Source organism: Mchenga conophoros, linkage group LG17 (genome assembly GCF_057382185.1).
Source record: "Mchenga conophoros isolate Kocher_MC1m ecotype Shallow Benthic linkage group LG17, M_conophoros_male_GT1.1, whole genome shotgun sequence".
NCBI lineage: Eukaryota > Metazoa > Chordata > Actinopteri > Cichliformes > Cichlidae > Mchenga > Mchenga conophoros.
In genome coordinates, this window is record NC_140542.1 from 17665869 (window position 1) to 17690299 (window position 24431).

At 45.6% G+C, this 24431-nt stretch overlaps 2 protein-coding genes and 1 long non-coding RNA gene across 8 annotated transcripts; 2 read left to right on the forward strand and 1 right to left on the reverse strand.

Annotated features, from left to right (window-relative positions):
- The first annotated feature begins 229 nt into the window (after positions 1-229).
- On the forward strand, positions 230-2705 carry sco2 (synthesis of cytochrome C oxidase 2). Of its 3 annotated transcripts, none has more exons than XM_085251071.1 (2): positions 230-490; positions 1192-2705. In XM_085251071.1, the coding sequence occupies exon 2, from the start codon at positions 1201-1203 to the stop codon at positions 2005-2007; it is 807 nt and encodes a 268-aa protein (XP_085107197.1). In that variant the 5' UTR covers positions 230-490; positions 1192-1200; the 3' UTR covers positions 2008-2705. The 3 variants fall into 3 exon arrangements, with proteins under 3 accessions (XP_085107197.1, XP_085107196.1, XP_085107195.1); XM_085251070.1 differs by having other exon boundaries at positions 230-482; positions 1189-2705; XM_085251069.1 differs by having other exon boundaries at positions 233-490; positions 1189-2705.
- Positions 2706-2846: 141 nt separating this feature from the next.
- On the reverse strand, positions 2847-14957 carry ncaph2 (non-SMC condensin II complex, subunit H2). 4 transcript variants are annotated; one of them, XM_085251064.1, is made up of 20 exons: positions 14834-14957; positions 9047-9159; positions 8504-8605; positions 8367-8428; positions 8211-8289; positions 7183-7239; positions 7022-7101; positions 6783-6934; positions 6518-6651; positions 6331-6414; positions 6030-6093; positions 5854-5955; positions 5718-5762; positions 5542-5612; positions 5290-5401; positions 5111-5203; positions 4951-5000; positions 4649-4750; positions 4410-4559; positions 2847-2985 (listed from the first exon to the last, which is right to left on the reverse strand). In XM_085251064.1, the coding sequence occupies exons 2-20, from the start codon at positions 9152-9154 to the stop codon at positions 2863-2865; spliced, it is 1770 nt and encodes a 589-aa protein (XP_085107190.1). In that variant the 5' UTR covers positions 9155-9159; positions 14834-14957; the 3' UTR covers positions 2847-2862. The 4 variants fall into 4 exon arrangements, with proteins under 4 accessions (XP_085107190.1, XP_085107189.1, XP_085107191.1 ...); XM_085251063.1 differs by lacking the exon at positions 14834-14957 and adding an exon at positions 13071-13172; XM_085251065.1 differs by lacking the exon at positions 14834-14957 and adding an exon at positions 9932-10041 and having other exon boundaries at positions 4951-4997.
- Positions 14958-15203: 246 nt separating this feature from the next.
- On the forward strand, positions 15204-18574 carry LOC146555315 (uncharacterized). Its single transcript, XR_014889218.1, has 3 exons — positions 15204-15690; positions 15816-16003; positions 16106-18574. It is a non-coding gene; the product is annotated as an uncharacterized LOC146555315 (long non-coding RNA).
- Positions 18575-24431: the final 5857 nt, after the last annotated feature.

Sequence of the window (24431 nt, forward strand, 5' to 3'; positions counted from 1 at the left end):
GGCCGCGCACTCAAAGACCGCTAAGGCCGGAAGTGCGAGGCTTCTGAAATGGGACGGTCTAGCCTCGGTCGCGCTGCCCAGGTTGCCTAGCAACCATGATACTAACAGCTGGAAACGTTTCATACAGCTTTGCTTGACAGAAATGAAGGAGAACATATTTTTGTTCATTTGTTTGTTTGTTTCTACATGGGCTTTGATTTGATAAGTATCTAAGGCTGAGACCACAGGACTGTAAAAACATGATTACTAAATTTGTCTCAGTATTTACTTTAAATATCCATGAAATCATCACATTCTCTGTAAGATTAAAGGTGGAGACAAGTGCAGTTGTAGATTTAGGAGTCCTGCTTCGTCACTCCAGCAGGTGGCGGCACTGCATCTCGATGTTTGCGGTAAACCACCATAGAAGAGGAAGCAGAAGCCGGAGGACTGTTCGGTGGATGTGTAGCAGGAGCCGGTCACATTAGTGTGGGGTCTAAAAGGTAAACAGGTGAGTCCGCACCTCGTTTTTACCGGAACTCGCTGAATTCACGAGGCTAAAGCAGCTCGTGCATTAGCATTATCCCGAGCCGACACTCAGTTAGCTTTTGGCTAACCGCGTGCTCCTTAACCTTCAGTCACCAGGAAACCCTGTAGCACTGTCCTGACATCAGCTGTGTGTGTGTGTGTGTGTGTGGGTGTCTCTTCGGCTGGTGTTTGTATGTGTTTATCGTCATTTGTCCTGTGACGTAACAGCGTCGTGACGCGGTCAGTAACAGGTGAGGACGTAAACTCACCTGAGAGTTACTGAAGGTCTGGGGTCTAGGTAAGGCAGTGTCACGTGGGTTTAACTTCACTAAAACAGGGAAAATCCCCAAAGACGATTAAAAGGGTAATGAGTGTATGGAAGACCAAAGGGGCCAAGATTTTACATTTAAACTAATTATTTATTTATTTATTTATTTTATGAATGTCAGAAACTAATAATAACACGTGATGATAATGGATTTTATTTTGGTAAAATTTTAAAACTAAAATAATGTTTTGAGCTCAGCGTTTCAGTGTGTTTCTGAAGTCAGACTTCAAATAAAATAAGCGGATCTAAAGTTTAATAGACACAAGTGAAACATGTTTTATAATCAATAATTTGACAGATTAATGATCAGAATAAATAATATAATAAAATAATCTGGTCTTCCTGTCTTATAGCAGGTGGTGGAGATGTTGGGGCTGCGGTGCATCATGGGTGACCTGCGAGGAGGAGCGGCACTCCGGAGGACATTTGTGTCTTCGGCGGTGCTGAGTTTGAGGTGGCAGCTAGCACCGCAGGACAGGCTTCCTCAGGCTCGCTTCCTCTCTGGTGATCGGGACTCGTCGCCGTCAGTAGTGGCTAAAATGAAGCTGCGGACTCGGCTGCTGGTTACGCTGTTGTTCGGCGGCGGGTTGCTGGGTGTGTGGTGGTTTGTGCACTCAGAGAAACAGCAGAAGCTGCAGCAGCAGCGAGTGGAGCAGCTGCGGCAGGTGGCGCTGGGGCAGGGCACTTTCAGCCTCATGGACCACACGGGGTGCCGCCGGACGAAGAAGGACTTCCTGGGCAACTGGGTGCTGCTGTACTTTGGCTTCACGCACTGCCCTGACATCTGCCCCGAAGAGCTGGAAAAGCTAAGCACTGTCGTGATGACTCTGGACCGCGACGCCTCGCTGCCGCCGGTGCAGCCCCTTTTTATCACTGTAGACCCAGAGCGGGACGATGAGGCGGCGCTTGCCCGGTACGTTAAAGACTTCCATCCCCGGCTGATTGGGCTGACGGGGACGGTCGAGGAGGTGAAGCACGCAGGGCGGGACTACAGAGTGTACGCCAGCGCCGGGCCCAAAGACGAGGATGGCGACTACATTGTGGACCACACTATCCTCATCTACCTTGTCAGCCCTGACGGCCTCTTTCTCGACTACTACAACAGGATGAAGAGTGATGAGCAGATCGCCGACAGTGTCCGCAAACACATCAGAAACTATACCACGCTGTGAGCGCTGGCTATATAGCAACCAATTACAGACTGTTTTCATAACAACCCCACTCACAGCTGGGGGATAAACTGCTTCTTGTCCTAAAACGGGACACTTCTCCATGGTAACACAGAACTGTAAACGTGTTTGAAGTGAAAGTTTGTCGATAATAACAATGTAAAATCCAGAGAGCATGCTCCCTCACTTCCTGTCTCAGCCTGATGGTTTCAGTGTGTGTGTGTGTGTGTGTGTGTGTGTGTGTGTGTGGGGCCTGGTGTCAGGAGAGGAACACACACAGATTTCCTGTTTAAGGTGTTCCTCTGTTGACACCTAGACAGACTTCCTGTTCCTCAGACAAGTGAAGCAGTCTGACTGCTTCCATGTGGAGCTGAGATGTTTATCAGGTTAAGTTTACTTCTCTCTTGCTCAGTGTGGATGAAGTGTGTTTACAGCTGGAAGAAGTGCATGCTGGGCATTTCCTCCAGTCTGTCACATAAATGGCAGTGGGACATGCTCTCTGAGAAAGTGTCAGTTTTCATAGTTAAAGGTCAGATTGGCCTCAGGGTGTGAGGACCTCGCCGATTCCTGTGAAGAGGTCAGCGATAGGGCAGATCATGCTGGTCACATGGAAACTGATCAGCTGTAATGTTGCTGTGGAAACAAGTTATATTATGGCGGACTTTAATGAAGCGTGAGTGACAGACAGGTTCTCGTCAGAAGGTCGTGCGTTTTTGTTTTTTGGCTTCTTGTTACCATCAGATTTTCCCCACAGACACAGAGAGTGCAGACAGTGACAAACATTTTATTACAAAAATTCAATAACATTGATCATCGATTAAACGTTACATGATGATGTCAGAGCGGCTTGTGCTGCATTCAGGCCTTCAGCGTGGCAAATCTGTCCGTCGCTCTGTGCGTGCTCAGTAGAGTCAGAGCCATTGTGTCCAAACTTCCCTCCAAACCGGCACAACTGTCGATCTCCACCGTGTAGTCGTTTGCCTGCAGGAAGTAGAGAGTCATGATCAGCAACCAATCAGCTGCAGCCATCCATCAACAGGAAGTGAAGACTCATCAGAACAGACTTTCAACCTTCTGACGGTGTCACTGATCAATAAAGTGATCAGACAGCTGTTCTGTTACTGATCAGCGAGCTCATCAGACTCTCGTCTGTCTTTAACCAGCTCAGAGGATTTAAAGAAATAAAAGCACCACTTCTGTCATGGAGGATTTTCAAAATAAAACCACCAGACTGATCCAGTTTCCTGTCCTTACCTTTTTCACAGTAAAACCCCTAAACACACACCTTGGTGTTCACTGGAATGAACACAGCTATGCACGATAGGGGCAGGTTTAAAAAAAAAAAAAAAATCAATTATCCTATTTAAATCGATTTCAATTTGAATAGTGTATCAATCCATTAATTCCTGAATCGATTTTTAAATATAAATGTATTTTGCCAGAAACACCAGAATCTCAGGTTAAAGCTCACAAAACTATTTCAACCACTGCCAAACAGTTAAAAAAGCAAATGAGAGCAGGTAAACGGCACATGCGGACATGCTGTCGTTGCTGAAAGCTGATATCTCACAAGTTCTGAAGCTGCAGGTTTCGTCACTCTGACCAAAATTCATTGAACCGGCAGCAAAAGAAGATCCAAACTATGCTCTATGTTTGAAAAACATTGTCATGAATTCCCTCTTTTGTGCCCAGGACAATAAAAACCACACTTCCTGCACAGCTGCCTCTCTGTGTATTCAGAGACCACCTCTGATGAATTCTCACAAGTCTTAGCTTTGTTTTTAATGCATAGATATAAATATGCATAAATATGTATATATACTGATAAAAGATCAGAATTAAAATATTTCTGAGTCTAAATCAAATTGAATCCAATCAGTTATAGAAATCAGTGACGATACCCAGTGCGAATGCTATAGTGGGTCTAAACAGAGACTGTATATAAAAGATGGACATGGTGACATCATCTACTTCTGTATAAAGCCTGGATATTTTGTGTGGTCCCATGGTAAAAGCTCCTGACACTAATTGGACCAAACATGATGTTTTATTCAGTTCGATGGGATGACCTCATCAGGAAACATTCAGCAACAGAATGTTAAACACCTGCAGCGCTGCGCTCATCCTTGTACCGAACTGTGTGTGCAGAGCCGTAACTATGACACCAGATTAACGTATCAATGCTGCAGTTTATCGTTTATGCTTTTTAGAGAATTCATCATCATTTGATGACATCCCTGACTGGAACAGGTGACGTTCACTGTTTGGGCCAAACTAGTCACAAAACGCGCAAAATGCCTCCTTTGGATTTGAGTGTGCTCAGATCATTAAAGTAAGTGTGGTCTGATGTGTGTGATCTCTGTGCTGTTATTGGTTGATCGCTGATGTCTGTGCAGATGTTTTACCAGCTGCAGGGAGGCCAGCAGGTACTTTGAGGCTTCAAAGTTGTCTAGACCATGAACGATGGCTGCAAACGTTCTGCGGCATCCAACGCCGCTCAGCGCTCTCACGATGCGGTCTCCGTAATCATGGATGTCAAATGCTGGGCGTTCCTCCTGGAAAATGGAGAGGCGGGGTTTAGAGTCAGAAGGGGTTTGAGTCAGAAGTTGGGTTAAGTTACTGGATGGGGCTCAGCAGGTTTTACCTGCAGTGCCAACTCAGGGCGGATCTTCTCCTCCCAGTCTTTGACCCTCCGAGACAGTGCTGTCTCCTGAGTGTAACCACGACTGTTTACCACTAGCTGCTCCTAAATCCCACACACAAAGGGTTAATCAACTTCCTGCTATTCAAAATAAAAGCTTCACCTTCTTCATGACGGAGTTATAAGTAGTTTGATTTTTCTGATCATGGGTAGCTTCTAGCAGTAGGAACAAACCTTACAGGCTCCAAGTATGATTGATCAGAATGTACTGAACATTACTGAAGATAATAATATTGATCACTGACCACTCGCAGCTTCACCAAATCCTCGTAACTCAGTTCATCTCGGTGAGCTTCTGCGGACACAAACAGCATCAGATCATTACACACGTTCCACTGTTCCTGTATCGATACTGAACTGATTGAACTGATCGATCAGTTTCAGTCTGAATCTGAAGCATTTTACCAGGTGAAATGTGCTCCGGGCCACCCAGAAACTCGGCTGGGACGTCATCGGGAAAGGCGTCGTGCTCGTTGTCCGAGGCGTCATCATCCCCACCTTCAGACAGACATATCAGGCTTTAACGCAAACACACTCAAACAGCTTTTATGACCCTGAACTCAGACCAGCACTAAGACTGTTACCCAGCAGGTGCTGTCTCAACTCTTCCACAGGCTCCTCCCCCAGTTGACCAGGCCCCACCCCCTCTGGCTGTAGGAAGGTCCTCTTCAGCTCCTCGTCAGACATCATCACTCCCTGAGTGACATAACAAATGTGATAGTAATGAGTCATAATCTGACAATAACACTGACCCTGATAAAACGACCTGAACCGCAGCTGATGTCACTGCTGACATCACTGTGATGTCAGCATGGATGATGGTGTGTGCGTCTTACGGCTCTTCTGTTCATCCTCTTCTGATTTTTGAGTTTGTCTTTGATCGTGCTCAGGTAGATGTAGTTGAGGTCTGAAAAACAGGAAGTCTTAGCTTCATTTAACAGGAAGTATAAATTCAACTCTTCAGATTAAAAGTCTTTTTCTGGACACAGAAAAGTTTTCAGCCTATTGTTACCTGTAAATGTGGGTCCATTTTTCAACTTGTGCTCTGGAGGGTCAACTGAAACAAACAACCACAAAAAGGAAGTGACATGTTAACAGATAATGGGTCCACAGGAAGAACATGAGTGCTCCAAGCAGTTTGTTCTTACAGGTTCCTCTGAACCAGCTCCTGAAGTCCCGAAGGAAAGCGGCTCGTTTCCTTTTCCTCTTCCCGCAGTCGTCCAGCCCGTCGGGAACTCTGTAGCACTTCCCTGCAGAAGACACAAAACTCTGTAAGCACCTGCAGACTGAATACTGAAACACGCCACGCGGTCCCCATAGTTACCTGGTTTCAGTGGTTTGTCCTCCTCAAGCATGGCGTATGGGTCATGGAACGCCCAAACATTCACCTGAAGAAAAAAAAAAAAAAAAAAAGATGTTTCATAATGAAGCTCTAGTAAAAAGGTCAAATTTAATGAATCTAGTTAGAAAACAAAATGAGGAACCGGAGCTTTATGAAAACTATTTTTTTCAAAATAAAAGTACTGTTGTGCTTTAAGTGTGTGAGATTTTTGACTAGGGGAAAATAAACGCTCCTGTGGCGAACACTGAGCTGCAATCTGGGGGATTAAAGCAGATTAACGTACAGCAGGAGGAATCGGCTCCTCTCTCCTCGGTTTGTTGGCTTCCATATGTTGCCTCTCTCGGATCATTCGACCATCACTCGGAGCCTGAAACACACCAACGACACCGAAGTTACACAAGGAGAAGAAGAAGATGAAGAGGTGGTGGCTGAAACTGTTCTGTGATTCTAACAAGTGAAATCTCCTCCACCTGCAATCTGTCCACATGCTCCTCCTCCTGCTCCATGTTGTCCAACTCTAAGGGGAGGAAATCGTCTGCTGCATCGCCTCCACCCTCCTCAGCATCAGCTCTGCCCATTTCAACATCCACTGGAACCACAGCATCTGAGCCATGAAGGTCAAAAGTAAAAAAAAAAATCAGAAACCAAAGTAGTGAAAGTCAAGAAGAAAAAAAAAGGGGAGAAAAGCGGGAGGAAATGTGTCATGAAGGACTGAACAGGTGAGGTGAGGTGTACCTGGGGGCTGGGTCTCTAGTTGAGCGAAGTCACTGTGAGGCAGGGAAGTGGAAGCAACTGATCTGAATGTGAGCAGGATCATGTCGCCCTCACCTGGGACGAACAGGTTGATCCTGAAGTCCTTCTGACTGCACAGGATCTCACCTTTCACACTGACACACAGGCATAGAACCAGGTGAGACCTCATCATCGGGGAGCGAGGCTTAGCTCTCATTTAGTTGCTGTGCGAGATCACTGACCTGATGAGGGGCAGTTTCTTTTTCTCTTGGGTTTCAGGTGCAATCAAAGACTCCGGAGGAAGAGGCGGCACGTCCACAGTCTGCATAGGTCAGAGGTCACAGGCAGAGGTCAGAGGCCAGAACGAGCTGCAGGTAAACTGACCTCAGAGAATCAAACTCACCGTGTTGGAGTCAGACCTCTCAGATCGGTCCGACACTTCCAGGTCCAACGCAGAAAACTGAAGGACACAAATGATGTTACTCATTTACACCCGAGCACACCTGACTTTGACAGGATAAAGAGTTACAAAAAAGGAGTAAAAATAAAAAGGCAAAAATGACACGATACAGATTTAAAAAGAATTTCTGTGAAAATCTGAGGTCAAAATTTATTTTATTTTTTACGATTAAAAGGTTGAATCTGAAAAATCTAGATCATTAATAATAAATAATTAAAATAAAATAATTAATGATCACGATAAAGAATGTTTTAAATTTAAGGTTCTAATTTTTTAAATATGATATGGTCAGTGACTGAATGAAGTGACTACGTTCCCCAGAATGCCCTGTGAGTGTTGTTAGAGAATGGCGTAACAGTAAAACCTTAACCCTGTGCCTGTTTTCATTCTGACCTGTTAACTCACGTTACCTGAGGGGTACCTCAGGCTTGGCTCCAGGTCCCCTGTAACTTGCTGTTTATATTCTTGAGCACAGATGCCACATTTTCACCCAAACAGCTTCACACTCAGTGACCTCAGATGCTTCAGTTCCAGCTGACCCTGACTTCTTGTCTGCTCCAGGATCGAACTATTTCTACAGCTCGGCTCACTCTGCAGCCTCTGAGGGTTAAAGAAGGCCTTGGCTCTGGAGCAAGCTGGCTAATAACATCAGGCTCATAGAGTCAGGTGCTTCCTTTAAATCCCCTCTGAAAACATGTTTCATAGACTTTCTTTGAAGTCTATAAAAATGTCAGATATCAGTTTTGAATTTTTAGAACAGAAACATTTTATACTTCTTTTCCTTGGTGTGGTTTATTTTTGAGTCTAACATCCAGCTCTCAAAGCACTTTATCGCCAGTGTGTTTAAATGAACGAAGCATCATGAAAGCTGAAAATCAAATCAGGGACAAAATGTGACTCTGGAAGTTTGCTCTCAGGTAAAGAACCACCTTTAATAAAAGCTGCCTGGTCTTTTTTTTAAATTTTTTTACCTCCTCCAAGTTGTCAGCATCATGACTGCTCACTGCTCTGCCATCACCCTCCTGAGACTCTGTTGCCTGCTTGTTGCGTCTGTCGGGAGAGCACAAAGATAATGTGTGAACCTGCAGCAGGAAATCAAACCAGCATGTGGGCGGAGTCACGCCTACTTCTTGTTCTTGTCGTTGATGTACTCCAGAGTCTGGAACACCAGGCTGTGCAGCAGCTCCACCTGAAACAGACGCAGATGCCGTCACATGACTCCATCACAGACTGGCCGAGGTCATGTGACTTGTGTGTGGCTCACCTTCTTGCTGTAGATGCAGGCGGAGCCCTGGATGAGCAGCGCAGCCTCTGCGAAGTTCAGCCTGGTTTTCCCACCATCGAAGGTGATACACATGTCATCCAGCTGCAGACACACAGACAGATGTTACTGGGCGGAGCTCAGCTTCATTCCATCAGGCTGTGACTGACTGAAATCCCACCTGGATTCACGTTTGTGTCTCTGTGGATCACCTGAAGCTGCCAGACCAGTCCTTTGTGAATGACCTGAACAATAAACTGACCCAGAGCAATTTGTCTGAAATGCAGTTGTTACCTTCTAATTACAGCTCTGTCTTCTTCTGTCTGCATTAGAAGTACTGCAGAGCTTACTGCTAAAACTGACACCTTCTCCGTGCTGCTTTTACTCTTTACAAAGACACCCAGGGAGCCAGACTGACCCTGTAGGTGAGCCTGTTCTGGGGCACGGACCACATGTTTGATGCAGAAGGATATTGCTGTCTCGTGTCAGTTTGTATGGAGGACGAAAGCTATCAAAGTAAGAGCCTCTGTGGTATAAATAAATTACCTCATCTAAGTAGTCGTTTAGCTCTGACGCCAGGTCGATCTCCCAGTTCTTTGTGAGCTCTCGGATCGGCTGGAGCAGGTGAGCATATCGGCTCTCTGTGGACTCCATCTCACCTGAAACAGGTAGAACCAGAACAGGCTGTGAATCCTGCGGGGTCTCAAACATCACTCGGTCTTTAAGCAGCTCGTTTCTCTGCAGTGCTCTGAGTTGCAGATGGAACGCTTTCTCATTTAAAACTCAAGCAAAGATTACTTTCATTCAGTCCAAATTTGATATAATAGTAGATTCATAAAAGCCTGTAATGTCGATCAGAGCGCACAGCTACAGCTGGACTGTACATATCGATTTAAGTATCGATTATCAGTTTTCATGGTGAACTCTTTGCATTCACCTGTCCTCAAAATCAAACAAAACTGTGTTATCGCTGCTGTGAATTATATTAAATAGCGTGATAATTGCTACGAGCTAAAGCGGCAAATACTGAAATCAGAGAGAACGAAATTAAAGCAAAGTACGTTCAAAAATGTGATTTATTTTAATCGCTGTAGCTAAACCTGTGATTAAAAGATAAACTTAACAAATTAACTTATTCCTAATCTAACGCCGAATATACCGGGACATTCCACTGTTTAGTAAACCGTGTTAATTAATCCTCTGTGAGATCGATGTTTACATCAATCCGAATGAAACACAGAAATGTCAGATTTATCAACGCAATGTGGCGGAGCGTCTAAGCGACTGCAGCTGTCAAAGCTTGAACACTTGGCTCATTTACCTGCTCAGCTTGGTTATTTTTTTAAATAAGAGAAATACCTGAGAATAAGCAGGTGTCGGTAACATGAAGCAGCGACGGTGTTTAAGGAGTAAAATCAGAGAGAAACTTACCGAAAAACCTGAGCCGAGCTACACCGGGGCTAACTGTTTGTAGCCGTTAGCACAACACTCAAAGTACCCGCGTTAAATTTCTTCTTCGCTACTCTGGTCTGTGTAGCAGCTCCGCGTGCTGCCCCCTGGCGGCGCTATGGTGTGATACAGGCTGCCGACCGCTAGATGGCAGCGTTGCAGTTTAAAGCAATGACTGTAGAAAACATCTACAGTTTTCTACAGTTTTCTGTAAAACTGTAGAAAACTTCTCCAGTCATTGGTTTAAAGAAACTGGGCGAGCTGCTGCCTGCACCTTGCGATCTGTTTATAAGAAATACAGATGATTTGGCATGCGCAAAACAGCGCAAGAGCAAAGCCAAGTCAAATAGTGAGAATTTGGACTCCATATTTCATATTTATATCTGCAAATATCAGGCTAAAGCCATATTCATTCATTGGACTTATTTTGTAATATCACAGAATATTTAAAGCCCCTGTTTTATTTTTGTTTATACATGATAACAAGTTAAATAAAAACCCTGTGCTACACGACTGGTGTAGGATTAAAGGTTAAAGAATCCTAAGCAACAAAACAAAAACAAAAACCAAAATACTTAATGAATTAAGTAATCAGTAAAAAGGATCACAAGCTGTTTGGATAATCTTTTAGAAAAAATAAAACCATGAAGTGAGAAGTCATAATACTGTCATGAATGTTTGCACTCTTCCTCATCTCACTCTTCTGGTGCTCAGTGCGAACACAATGGTCGTGTCCAAATTCCTGGACTGCATCCTCCTGAGGAAGCATTAGTATGAATTTGGACACGACCCGTGAGCAAGTCTGCCCCTTGAGAACGCCCCCTGTGGAGCAGGAAGTGCACTGAGGGAGGTCTCTGCTCTCCTCTGAGCCTGAAATTCCTGCTCCAGACCACACTCCAATCCACCAGCAGGTGAGGAGGGCAGGAAGAGTATCGAGCCAGAATAAAAGCCCTCGTGCAGACAATCAAAGCCATGTGAAGGACACATAAGAAAGTGGTTTTCTTGGTTCCACCTGAACTCAAATGTTGGTTACCTGGGCATGAAACAAAACAAGCAGTGTGCGGAGCCATGCTGCCGTGTGCCGTGACAGCACACCGCTGTCTGAACTCTGACCATCACAAATCATATCTGCAGATGGAAACATGATGAGATTTCCTCTGCACACAGATCTGATTTCAGGGCCCTCAGTATGTGTGTGTGCGTGTGTGTGTATGCATGTGTTTGTAACTCTTCCTCCACACATGAAACCATTTTTTTATTGTGATTTAATAAAACTTTATTTACAAAAACAGCAGGTGATGTCATTAAGAAGCAATAATGATGATGATGATGATGGGCCTCAGGAAGCCTCCTCTTCGTCTTGCAGCAGCATTAGTGAGTATTATTAGTCTGAGAGGACAGCTGTAATTAATGCCTCTGAGAGGAGGATGACGGGGCAGCAGGAGCTAAATTTAACACTCCTAATTCAAGCAGCCGGATTTCTAATCCAGGAGACGACGCCCTCCTCCTCCTTGTCTTTCCTCCTCAGAGGTGTACATGCTGCTCGGGAGTCCCACTGTTTTACTTTCCCAACAGAGACGAGACAACAAAGGATGCAGACTGGCGGAGAAACGTCGTCACGGCCCAGGAAGAACACTTCTGGAAAACATCTGGCCACATGTGATTATGAAGAATAATCCTCTGATAAACTCAGAGAAAACAATGCACGCAGCGGTTTCCCAGCAACACCCCATCCCCATCGCACTGCGCTCCTCTTCATCGTTTATCTCTTCCACTGGAGCACCAACAGATTACTGAGATGCCAGCAGCTGCACGCCATTCTTAACCCAGCACAAAATGTCTCAGAAAAGCTACAAACTAACAGGTAATGCTGCTGTGGCCACAGCCATCCTTTACATACAGTCTTTGGCTAATAACACAGAGCATCTGTCAGAAGAAGGTGTGACTCTGCAGCAGAACATCCTGGACTCAGCTGCAGGTGAAGCTGAGCCATGTGTCGCAGTCATATTTGCCTGCTGCGCTCCATCACACCTGCAGCAAGAGTGAGCACAGAGACTCCACCCCCACAAACACCACCGTGTGCACATCACCTGATAACTAATGGTGTCAGCACACAGGTAAATCTAATCAGCATTATAATAATAATCATTCACAGTTCACAGCATGTTAACCTGAACAGCTGCAGTTCCTCTAACTTCCACCAGAGGCTCCCAGCCTGCATTGTTATGGGCGTGGCCTCTGTGACTGACAGGTGGATGGTGACACAGGCTGCTGCTGATTCACCAGAAACCCAAGGGTTACATCATGTCCATCTTAAATATACAGTCTAGTATCTAGAACACGTTCCACAGCAGGAGGAGGAGTCTGCACCTCTGACCTCCAAACACCTGCCATGGATGAAGAGACAGCGCAGCGAGCGGCGGCTTGAGTAAATGAGGAGGTGTGAATCTCAGCAAGTGAGTGGAGTGAAGATCAGCACTCTCCTCCTCCTCAAAGGTTACACCAATGGTCTACCCGCTGTACTCTGATTACTGCTGGAACAGTTATGTAAATGGACTTAAAACAAAAGTTTCAGTTAAGAAGTCTGTGCAGGGTGAGAGTGCACCGCGTGGCATGCCATTGGACGTCAGTCCTGTTATTTTAATTCCCATTGGATGAGAGCATGGATGGGATCAGTGGTTTAACTGAAGTATTTTATGTTTTTTGGGTTTAAATATTGATCTTTGACTTCAAAGTTTCAGTCTCTTCTTCTTCTGCAGGTTTTCAAATATTAATGTAGTGATGCCAGTGAACCAGCAGCTCATAATGAGCCAATCAGGAGGCTGAAAATCATACCAAGGGTTTTCTGCACTGCTCAGATTAATTCATGATGTCCTCTGATTTGGTTTCATGTTGTTTGCGCTGGTTTGCTTCCAGTTACGCTCAGGCTGGTAGTTTTTGTGTGTGGTTGCAATACAAACAGCACAGGGAGGATAACAAGGAAGAGGTGAACTCAGTCACAGCCAAAAACCAGAACAGGAAGAAGACATAAAAACACCACCAAACACCAAAACCCTTCAAAATAAGACAGGAAGTAAACGAGGGAAACGGGAAAACAACTGTGTGAAGGCTTGGTCCTTACACTGGAAGTGTGAAGCACAAGCATACAGATGGTGAAGTGTCTCCAGAGTATAATCCAATCAGATAATCTGCACCTCTGCCTCTTCGACCTGCACCTTAAAGTCTAGAAGAAACAGAGTGAACATGAAGCCTGCACTGATAGAGAACAGATATGAAGCCCAGCAGTAACACACAGTTACTCTAAGCTCTGAAATCAACTGGAAGAACTCAGATGACATAAAAGCATTATGGGAAATGTATTTCTAAATCTAAATCGATACTTTTGCCAGAAGGAATAAAAACAGAAGAAATCCAGAAATGTGATCTCAGTGAACAAATTGCTGTTTTATTGTGTGTGTGTTTCACATCTTCACTGCAGTCTCATTCATCAGCTGTCTTGAATGGCTCAAACTGACCGCGTGCAGATGAATATGAGAATGCTGAGGTCACGACTCTCCTGTCAAGCATACTGATTGGCTGGAAAAACCCATCAGAGTTAAACCTGCTCCCCGTTTTCACCCCAGTTTCCAACTCGCAGCCAGCAGCTGTGAGATTGGACGACAGCACGGCTCACCGGTCCCCTCCCTCCCTCCCTTTTAGCTTCCACAATCCACTAGGAGCAGCGCTGATGGATCATGAAACCACCACAAGCTCATCAAACCACAGTGAGTCTCTCAGGCGTTAGAACCCTCTGTTTTTGACACCTGTCAGGATTGGGTAAAGGTGTGACTCAATTGGCTCAGAGGTGCCGTTGTTGCTGCTGACTCTCTCAGAAACACAGGTGCAGCAGGAGTTGTGCAGGTATCTCTCAATCCAGCCCCAGAGTACTAAAAGTAAAACTGAACCACCTCCACCACGGAGGAGGAGTCTCACATCAGTTTATCTGCAGGAAACTGGTTAGCAGCAATTCAACTTTCAAAATAAGAGCATGAGGTTTCTCAAGGGATGTTGTGTTGCCCAGGTGGATGAAAGTAAACCCGGGCTGCCCTCAGACAGAAGTCTGTGACTTTCAGACTGTGCTGCAACTAAGCCGTGATGGGATCTCAGATCACAGAGCACAAAATGGTTCAAAGCCATATCAGTGACTCTCATATGATGCATTTATTCACAGGTGAGCAGTAATATTTAAATTCATTGTACTTTAATGTACAATATATCAAAAGACCAACAGACTCCTGCTATGCTGCTGGGAGTGTGAAAGCCTAATCCAGGTCCAGACCCCCAGGATCTAGAAATGTGTTTAACCTGACCCTATACAGTGTTCACTGCATCATTCCATTTTTACACTGATCACCACCTGCATTCATGTATATATCTACCTGCTTAGTACTTTTAATTTTAATTTTCATGTTTATTTAAGTGTTGTGTGCAGTGTTGGGAAGGTTACTTTTAAAATGTATTCCATTACAGAATACAGAATACATGCCTCAAAATGTATTCTGTAACGTATTCCGTTACGTTACTCAATGACAGTAACATATTCTGAATACTTTGGATTACTTAATATATTATCATTCTTTTTACAACAACGTGAATGTACTATTGCTGTGTGATTTATTACTATTACTGAAGGTCCGCGACTCCGAACTGTAGTAAAGGGACCTCTGACTAATACGGCGGGGTCCCTGTCAGCTCGTAGCCGAAAACTAGCTTTACTTTGTTGTGTGGGTCAACTTTTCTTGCGAGAGACAGAGAGAGGCGTTGAAAGGCTGCTCCAACAGAACTTATTGTTTTCGGAGGAAAACACGAACACAGTGTACAGTCGAGTGTTAATAGCTTACTTACAACTGGGCTCGTCAGGCACTCTTCTTGGCTGCAGTGGTTATTATTATATTTACATGCTTCCAGCTCCCGTTTTTGCTCGATGACAACTCGTACCTTTCCACTCCCCTTTTTCTCCCTCCTCGCGCTCACAGACCCATAATGTGTATGGCAGTCCATTCTCCCTGAAACACGGACTACACTGCCCATGATGCTACATTCTTTAGAGCTATGCTTGTAGCATTCTGCCTGTTAGCTTAGCACAACAACAACAACAACAATGAAAAGGCGCTCTCTCACCCAGGAAACACGCAGTCGCAGAGAGAGAGAGAGAGCGTTGCCCTGTAACCATGGCAACCGTAACGCTGCCGCCTGGAACAACAGAACGTAGCTGTCAAACAAAACCCAAACAGTCCTGACCCGCGACAAAATGAAACAGGAAAGTACCCCAGTGTATTCCATTTATTTCAACAAAGTAACTGTATTCTGAATACCACCTGTTTAAACGGTAACTGTAACGGAATACAGTTACTCATATTTTGTATTTTAAATACGTAACGGCGGTACATGTATTCCGTTACTTCCCAACACTGGTTGTGTGACAGTATGTTTTGCACTAAGTACTGCAGCAATTTCCTAATGTTGTAAACCTGCTCAACATTTGGCAATAAAACCCTTTCTGATTCTGATTCTGAACCTTGTTGCAGGGGAGCAGCAGCTGTTTGACTTGTTGCTGACTCAACTCCATGTATTTTTATGGCGTTGGTTGTGTTGCTTGTCTCTGTGCTCATTTAGTGTCAGATCCACCAGGCTGGGAAAACTTCGGGTGGTGGTCCAGCTGCTGTGAGACATCGGCAGCGCTGTTTACATGTGGAAAACAGGTGTGCTGTAGTGAACACGGTCTGATCACGCCTGTTTAATCAGCAGATAATTCGGAATGAAACAAAGACACATGTAGGTGTCACCTTCATCGCAGTGATCTGACACTCTGATTGGACCTCTGTAGAGCTGAAGTCCTGGAACTGAAGGGAATCCTGGACTCTGATAAAGATCAGATGGCTCTCTGGCTATTAGCTTCACCAATGTCTTCAGGTTTCAGTCTCCTGGAGTATGTTTCCCAGAGTACCTCACCTTTCTTCTGTGCTCTAACATCAGCAGATCTCCAAGTTTCTTCCTCAGGTGGAGTTACTGTTAGTGAGTAGATTAAAGTCTGCCAGGCTGAACATGCAGTGGGTTTATAAAATATGATGTTTTGTTCTGGTTCTGACCTTTTCCCCTTGCTTCTGTCTCTGAGAGGAAGATGGATGTACTGATGGAGTCACAGCTGTATCCCATCTGAGGAAGGCAGAGGAGGATGACGAAGAGGTGAGGCAGAGGATGATGGAGAGAGAAAACGTCCGACTTCTCTGCCGAGTCTGTCTGCGAGGTGAAGGATGGAAGGAGCGGGTGAAGGGATCATTCCCTCGCCAACGAGCCTCAGCGAGGCTGGAAAAATGAGCGCTGTCCCGGGAAACTCCTCCGCTGAGCTCGGATCGGCCACCCCCGGCTCGTTACTCAGATCGGCTATTCAGCCAGACCGAATGAAAAATAGTCCCATAAAATCCAGATGGCTGAGAGTGTCAGCAGAGAACAGGAGAAAGTTTGACAGATTTGATTTAAACTTATGTTAAAAAAGAATCTTTTTGTTATTGAGAGACTTTGATCTGGGCTCGCTTTAAAAAGAGAACTTTTTTGGTTTACCTCCGATGACACACAGAGATCTCTTTGAAACCTTGAGCCAAAGAAGAAGACACCTCTTCCTGTGTAATGTGTTGCTCCTGAGATGTCCCAACAGGGCCTCTGTACATGCTACATACAGTTTCAAACTTCCTCCTCCTTCGCTCTCTGAGCTCACCACGTATTTTAGTTCCAGCTCATTGGCCACTGTAATGACCCGTCCTCGCTGCCGTCTTTGCTTGGCTGCTGCTCGTTTGTAAATGTTGTTCCTGTCAGCCGCTCTGGTCTGCCTGCTATTGATCTTCCTGCTCGTTTGGACCTGCTTACTAATCAGCGTCGCACATTACAGACGCACAGAACTGATTAGTGAGTTCACCACCACACACAGAGCAGCTTGCTTTAATCAGCTGTTTCAAGTGTGCTCGCTGTTTCTGGATTAATTCTGTGATGACGCAAAAACAAATGATTCTCAAAGCAAACAGCTGATGTGGACCTGCTGAAGCCAGTTGTTTCACATGTGAAGTGGACTTTCTCTGCCCTGACTCTGATGTTTCAGATTTACTTCAGTTTGAACTCCTCAGTGAGTTTTGCTTATCTCAGCCATATACTGAGGTGAGATCCTGAAACGAAGCAAGCAGAACTACTAATCATTCGATCATTCATGAATCGTTTCTCTTACGCTAAAATCCCAACTACCACAGAGGCCAAGCAGCTCTGATGGATGGATGAATGATGATGGGTGGATGGATGATGGGTGGATGGATGATGGATGGCTGAATGGATGATGACGGATGGATGGATGATGAGTGAATGGATGATGGATGGATGATGCATGGATAATGGATGGATGATGATGGGTGGATGGATGATGGGTGGATGATGGATGGATGGATGATGCATGGATAATGGATGGATGATGATGGGTGGATGGATGATGGGTAGATGATGGATGGATGATGGATGGCTGAATGGATGATGACGGATGGATGGATGATGGGTGGATGGATGATGAATGGATGATGCATGGATAATGGATGGATGGATGATGATGGATGGATGGATGAATGATGATGGATGGATGATGGATGATGATGGATGGATGATGGGTGGATGGATGATGGATGGCTGAATGGATGATTACGGATGGATGGATGATGGGTGGATGGATGGATGATGGGTAGATGGATGGATGGATGCATGAATAATGGATGGATGATGATGGGTGGATGATGGGTGGATGGATGATGGATGGATGATGGGTGGATGGATGATGGATGGATGGATGGATGATGGATGGCTGAATGGATGATGACGGATGGATGGATGATGGGTGGCTGAATGGATGATGACGGATGGATGGATGATTATGGATGGATGATGGATGGATGATGCATGGATAATGGATGGATGATGATGGGTGGATGATGGATGATGGATGGCTGAATGGATGATGACGGATGGATGGATGATGGATGGATGGATGATGCATGGATAATGGATGGATGACGGATGGCTGAATGGATGATGACGGATGGATGGATGATGGATGGATGATGGACGGATGATGCATGGATAATGGATGGATGATGATGGGTGGATGATGGATGGATGATGGATGGCTGAATGGATGGATGATGATGGGTGGATGGATGATGGATGGCTGAATGGATGATGACGGATGGATGGATGATGGATGGATGATGTATGGATAATGGATGGATGAGGATGGGTGGATGATGGATGGATGATGGGTGGATGGATAAAGGATGGATGACGGATGGATGATGGATGGCTGAATGGATGATGACGGATGGATGGATGATGGTGGATGGATGATGGGTGGATGATGATGGATGGATGATGGGTGGATGATGGATTGATGATAGGTGGATGGATGATGGGTGGATGATGGATGGATGATGGATGGCTGAATGGATGGATGATGATGGATGGATGAATGATGATGGATGCATGATGGATGATGATGGATGGATGGATGATGGGTGGATGGATGATGGATGGCTGAATGGATGATGACGGATGGATGGATGATGGGTGGATGGATGGATGATGCATGGATAATGGATGGATGATGATGGGTGGGGGTGGATGATGGGTGGATGGATGATGGATGGATGATGGGTGGATGGATGATGGATGGCTGAATGGATGGATGGTGATGGATGGATGAATGATGATGGATGGATGATCGGTGGATGGATGATCGGTGGATGGATGATGCATGGATAATGGATGGATGATGATGGATGGATGATGGGTGGATGGATGATGGATGGATGGATGAATGATGATGGATGGATGATGGATGGATGATGATGGATGGATGATGGATGGATGATGGGTGGATGGATGATGGCTGAATGGATGGACGATGGATGGCTGAATGGATGATGACGGATGGATGGATGATGGGTGGATGGATGATGGATGGATGATGCATGGATAATGGATGGATGATGATGGGTGGATGGATGATGGGTGGATGATGGATGGATGATGGACGGCTGAATGGATGATGACGGATGGATGGATGATGGGTGGATGGATGATGGATGGATGATGCATGGATAATGGCTGGATGATGATGGGTGGATGGATGATGGGTGGATGATGGATGGATGATGGCTGGATGGATGATGGGAGGCATGATGGATGGATGATGGATGGCTGAATGGATGGATGGATGATGATGGATGGATGATGGGTGGATGGATGATGGATGGCTGAATGGATGATGACAGATGGCTGGATGATGGGTGGATGGATGGATGATGGGTAGATGGATGGATGATGCATGAATAATGGATGGATGATGATGGGTGGATGATGGGTGGATGGATGATGGATGGATGGATGGATGATGGATGGCTGAATGGATGATGACGGATGGATGGATGATGGGTGGCTGAATGGATGAAGACGGATGGATGGATGATGGGTGGATGGATGATGGGAGGCATGATGGATGGATGATGGATGGCTGAATGGATGGATGGATGATGATGGATGGATGATGGGTGGATGGATGATGGATGGCTGAATGGATGATGACAGATGGATGGATGATGGGTGGATGGATGGATGATGGGTAGATGGATGGATGATGCATGAATAATGGATGGATGATGATGGGTGGATGATGGGTGGATGGATGATGGATGGATGGATGGATGATGGATGGCTGAATGGATGATGACGGATGGATGGATGATGGGTGGCTGAATGGATGAAGACGGATGGATGGATGATGGGTGGATGGATGATGGATGGATGATGGATGGATGACGGATGGCTGAATGGATGATGACGGATGGATGGATGATGGATGGATGATGGATGGCTGAATGGATGATGACGGATGGATGGATGATGGTAGATGGATGATGGATGGATGATGCATGGATAATGGATGGATGGATGATGATGGATGGATGATGGGTGGATGATGGATGGATGATAGGTGGATGGATGATGGGTGGATGATGGATGGATGATGGATGGCTGAATGGATGGATGATGATGGATGGATGGATTAATGATGATGGATGATGATGGATGATGATGGATGGATGGATGATGGTGGATGGATGATGGATGGCTGAATGGATGATGACGGGTGGATGGATGATGGGTGGATGATGGGTGGATGGATGATGGATGGATGATGGGTGGATGGATGATGGATGGCTGAATGGATGGATGTTGATGGATGGATGAATGATGATGGATGGATGATGGGTGGATGGATGATCGGTGGATGGATGACGCATGGATAATGGATGGATGATGATGGATGGATGATGGGTGGATGGATGATCGGTGGATGGATGATCGGTGGATGGATGAATGATGATGGATGGATGATGATGGATGGATGATGGATGGATGATGATGGATGGATAATGGGTGGATGGATCAATGATGATGGATGGATGATGGATGGATGATGATGGATGGATAATGGATGGATGGATGAATGATGATGGATGGATGATGGGTGGGTGGATGATGACAGATGGATGGATGGATGTGTGTCATGTGGTAAAATATGTTTGTCTCACAGGTTTTTTGCTGTCGCATTTCGTGATGATGTCAGTGTGCGTCTGTGTGTCAGGCTGCTGCAGGGTGATGACCACACTGTTTTCTCACTTGTGCAGTCAGGACTGTGGATAGTAAAACATGAAGAGAAACAGCTCAGGGTTCAGGTGTGTGAATAATACACACGCCTTTCCTCAAACCTGAACTGGTGTGATAAAAGACACACCAGTTTGACTCCACAGTGAGCTGTGGCTGAATTGAAAAAAACTGACAGCTCAGATGTTTGTTGTTAGGAGGTAAAGACGTACATCGTTAACTAACTGTTTTTGTGGTGAATAGAAAAGTCTCTCCCTGATCTCTGCTTGTCTTCACGAGCAGGACAGCTAATGTTTCTACCTGAGCTACCGAGAGCTACCTGCAGGCTAACCCACCTCCCCCCGTCCTTGGTGTCACCTCACTCTGACGTTAGCTGTGACCACGATGATGGCCTTGTAATTGGTTTCCATTAGAGCGCTCTCTTCCATCCTTCCCATCAGGCTGCGCAGGAGGGGGCGTGCCCTCAATTGTCCGCAGACAGAAATGCTCGCGCCCAGCCGCCTGATAACCTCGGACAGAGGAGGGGGAGGGTCAGAGTTATAATGAGGACCGTCCAGTGTAACGAGGACATCGTGCTCTGACTACACACACACACACACACACACACACACACCTTCTAACATGAGGGAGAAAACGCTGACCTGCTCGAGTGCCTGTGTTCCTCCAGTCTGACCTCTGACCTCAGTGTGCCGGCCTCTCAGGGAGACGTTAGCTGCAGATCAGAACATGGTCTCCAGCAGCGTTATGTAAGAGTTTAAAGTGAAATGCTGTTGTCTCTGTGTGATGGAGGACCTGAGTGTCACACACGAAACCCAGCACGTTAGAGCAAAGCTTCCATCAGCTGCTGGAGATGGCGCTCCAGCACATGATACCCAACCTTCAGCTTCACCTCCCACCGTGAGACTGAACCGGCTCCAGTGCTGGCTTTCAGCAGTGCCACTGTGACCTGCTGTTCACCTGTGAGCCCGCCCCCTTTCTCCATGTGCAGATGACACAGGCCTGTGTTTATCAGCTGTGAGTCACACTTAGCGAGCCAATGAACATCAGTTACCTGAAAAACAACAAGACCTCAGCAGGAATTAGAAAAGTTTACCATGCTTCCTGCAGGAGCTGTTCTGAAACCCAGGATGAACATATTAGACAAGAAACCTTTGTCATACCACCAATGTCAAATTCTAGATAGATACAAGCTTTTACATTTTATTAATTTCAAAATATTTAAATCTGCCTGTCTAATCTATAAGGTGGTCTGGCGCCTCCACCAATGAGTGATCTTATTAAACAAAAGTAGCAGTATTACTGGGTCTTGATTGACTTAAGCCACGGTGAGAGGTGATTGTGAATTGGCATTTAGAGGGACCACCTTTTCACAGAATGCTCTGTCATATCAGGGAGCTTCTGGAATAGTCTTCCACTGCCAGTGAGGGAAAGCACAAGTCTCCCTCTATTTTTAGGAGTCATTTAAAAGGGTGGCTGATGGACACACAAGCATGTGATCATTTCTAATTAATCTTGATTATATATTGGACGTGAAATAGAATTACAAAAAGGGAAACAGTTATTGGTGCAATGGGTCAGTGCAATATCAGGGCATGTGCAATATAATTGATGTGTTTCTGTTATTGTTTGCTATGTTGTCCATTTGTTTTTGTCATTGTTTGTTCTAATATGATGTGATAACTGTTTCTCTATATAAATGGTCTGTAAATACTGTCTCTGTGTGTTCTTTACTAACTTGTGTGCAACACCAACCTGTCAGAGGGTTTTCAGATGGAAATTAGCTGAAGGCTATAATCTGGCATATTTACATTTGTGAAAATGTTAATTATTATGTATTGTCCCTCTTTCTAAATACATAGATAAATATTTAAAAAAAATGCCTAAAGATGAGGTTTGGAGGCGGAGTCTGACACACCTGGTTCTGAGATTATTGCTGTTGACCTCTCGGTGGCAGGACTGCACATATCTGCAGGTTTTAGAAGGTTAGATGAGATTTAGTGACATAAAAGAGCGCATTTGTGCTGCAGTGCGAGGGAATGAGAACATTTAATGACCTGTTGGACGTTATTACACACCTGTGGCTGTGCTAACATAATCACTCTACTGTGTTGTGCGGAGCATCAACAAATTAGATTTCTGTTCACATTAGCCGGCACTGCTGGGACGTTTAAAGTCATAATGCACATTAATATTCAGCCGTCACCAGTGGGATAAAAAGACTCATGCATGAGTTCAAATGCGACCTTCTGGGTGATGATGAGGAGAAGGATGAGGATGAGGAGCAGGAGGAGGGGGGTCAGGCCAATGCAGGCAGCTGACGGGCGAGGCTGTGGACAGATGAAGTCTGTGAAGTGTCGGGGGATTTGGGGCTGCAGCTGTTTGTGATCAGACTGACTGACAGATGGTGTCTTACGTAAGCCTGCTGAGGCTCCCCTCTCCTCTCCAGATGTGTCTCTGCTTTGGTCCCTGGCTCTGTCCAGATGTGGAGGAATCCTCTGGCAGTTGAGCTCAAACGCTCCTACGTAACGCAGGAACTCCTTGGTGCTGCAGTAGGACCATGTGAGTCTGACCTGGTCAGGGTTCAGCTTTGTTTGGGACCATGTGACTTTGGCAAGTGCAGCAAGGTGAAAAAGAAGTGACTGAAAATGAAACGTCTGCAGCTGGAGACGTGGAGTGCAGGACAGATAGGCGCCTCTGTGTGTTTCACATGCAGCTCTTCCTCGTCCAGCAGGATCTGTTACCAAAACATCCTAGAAGGAGGAGGTGTTGTCCAAAAACTCTCTGCAAGGTGAGGAGGAACAAACACGAGGAGACACTGATGAATAATATCACAGGAGAGCATCAGGAACCAGAAACAGAAGGCAGAACATGGCCACTGGCCTGCACATTGAAGCTACACAGCTAGGGTGATGCTGTCCTACACATGTCTGATTGGTCAGCAGGCGATGATTTCATACGTGCTGATCTCTAACCTGGAACTCAGCATCAGTTACCAAGGCGATGATCAGAGGAAATCCTGCGTCCTGCTGCAGGATTTAGGAACAAAAACGTGAATCCAGAACTAAGAAACAAAATCAGAGATGAGTTTGTGAACATTTAAACAGCAATTTTAGGATTCAGGTGACTGATGATGCTCCTCACACCTGGATTAAAGGCACCTCTGACCACAGCTGTTAAACATCTGGAACTGAGATTCTATTGTGGTTTAATGGCTGTATTGAAACTCTCCAGCTGAGAGATTTAGTGGAGCTCGCCAGCATCATCACAAGCTCAGCCCACAGACTGGTGTCTGAGGAGGGCGTCACCTCAGAGCTCAGTCCAGCAGACAGGAGCTCCTGCAGGTCAGTGCAGGCAGGTAGAACAGCTGCTTGGAGGCTGGAGGTGGTGTTTGAGAGTGTTGGTCTTCACTCTGCTCTAAGCCTGAGCTGTGGTATTTTTAAACCCTCATTACTTCAGCATAATCATTAAGTTTTATGTCTGTACATCAGTGAGAAGCACACCGCTCACATATTTTCCTCTCCTGAGCAAACGGCTCGTTTTCCTGACGTGTTGATCACAGTTTTTCATCATTTTCTAATATCACGCTTCAGTGTTAAAGGCCTGCATGGGAGCTTAACGAGCTCCCTCCTCAGACTCAAAGAAGCCGCCAAGGGAGCCGAGAGTGGCAAAGCACTGCTTCAGGGCCAATTAAGATGAGTGAAGTCTGTGTTTCCAGGTCCTCAGGAGAGTGATGGAGCTTTATCCACGCCAC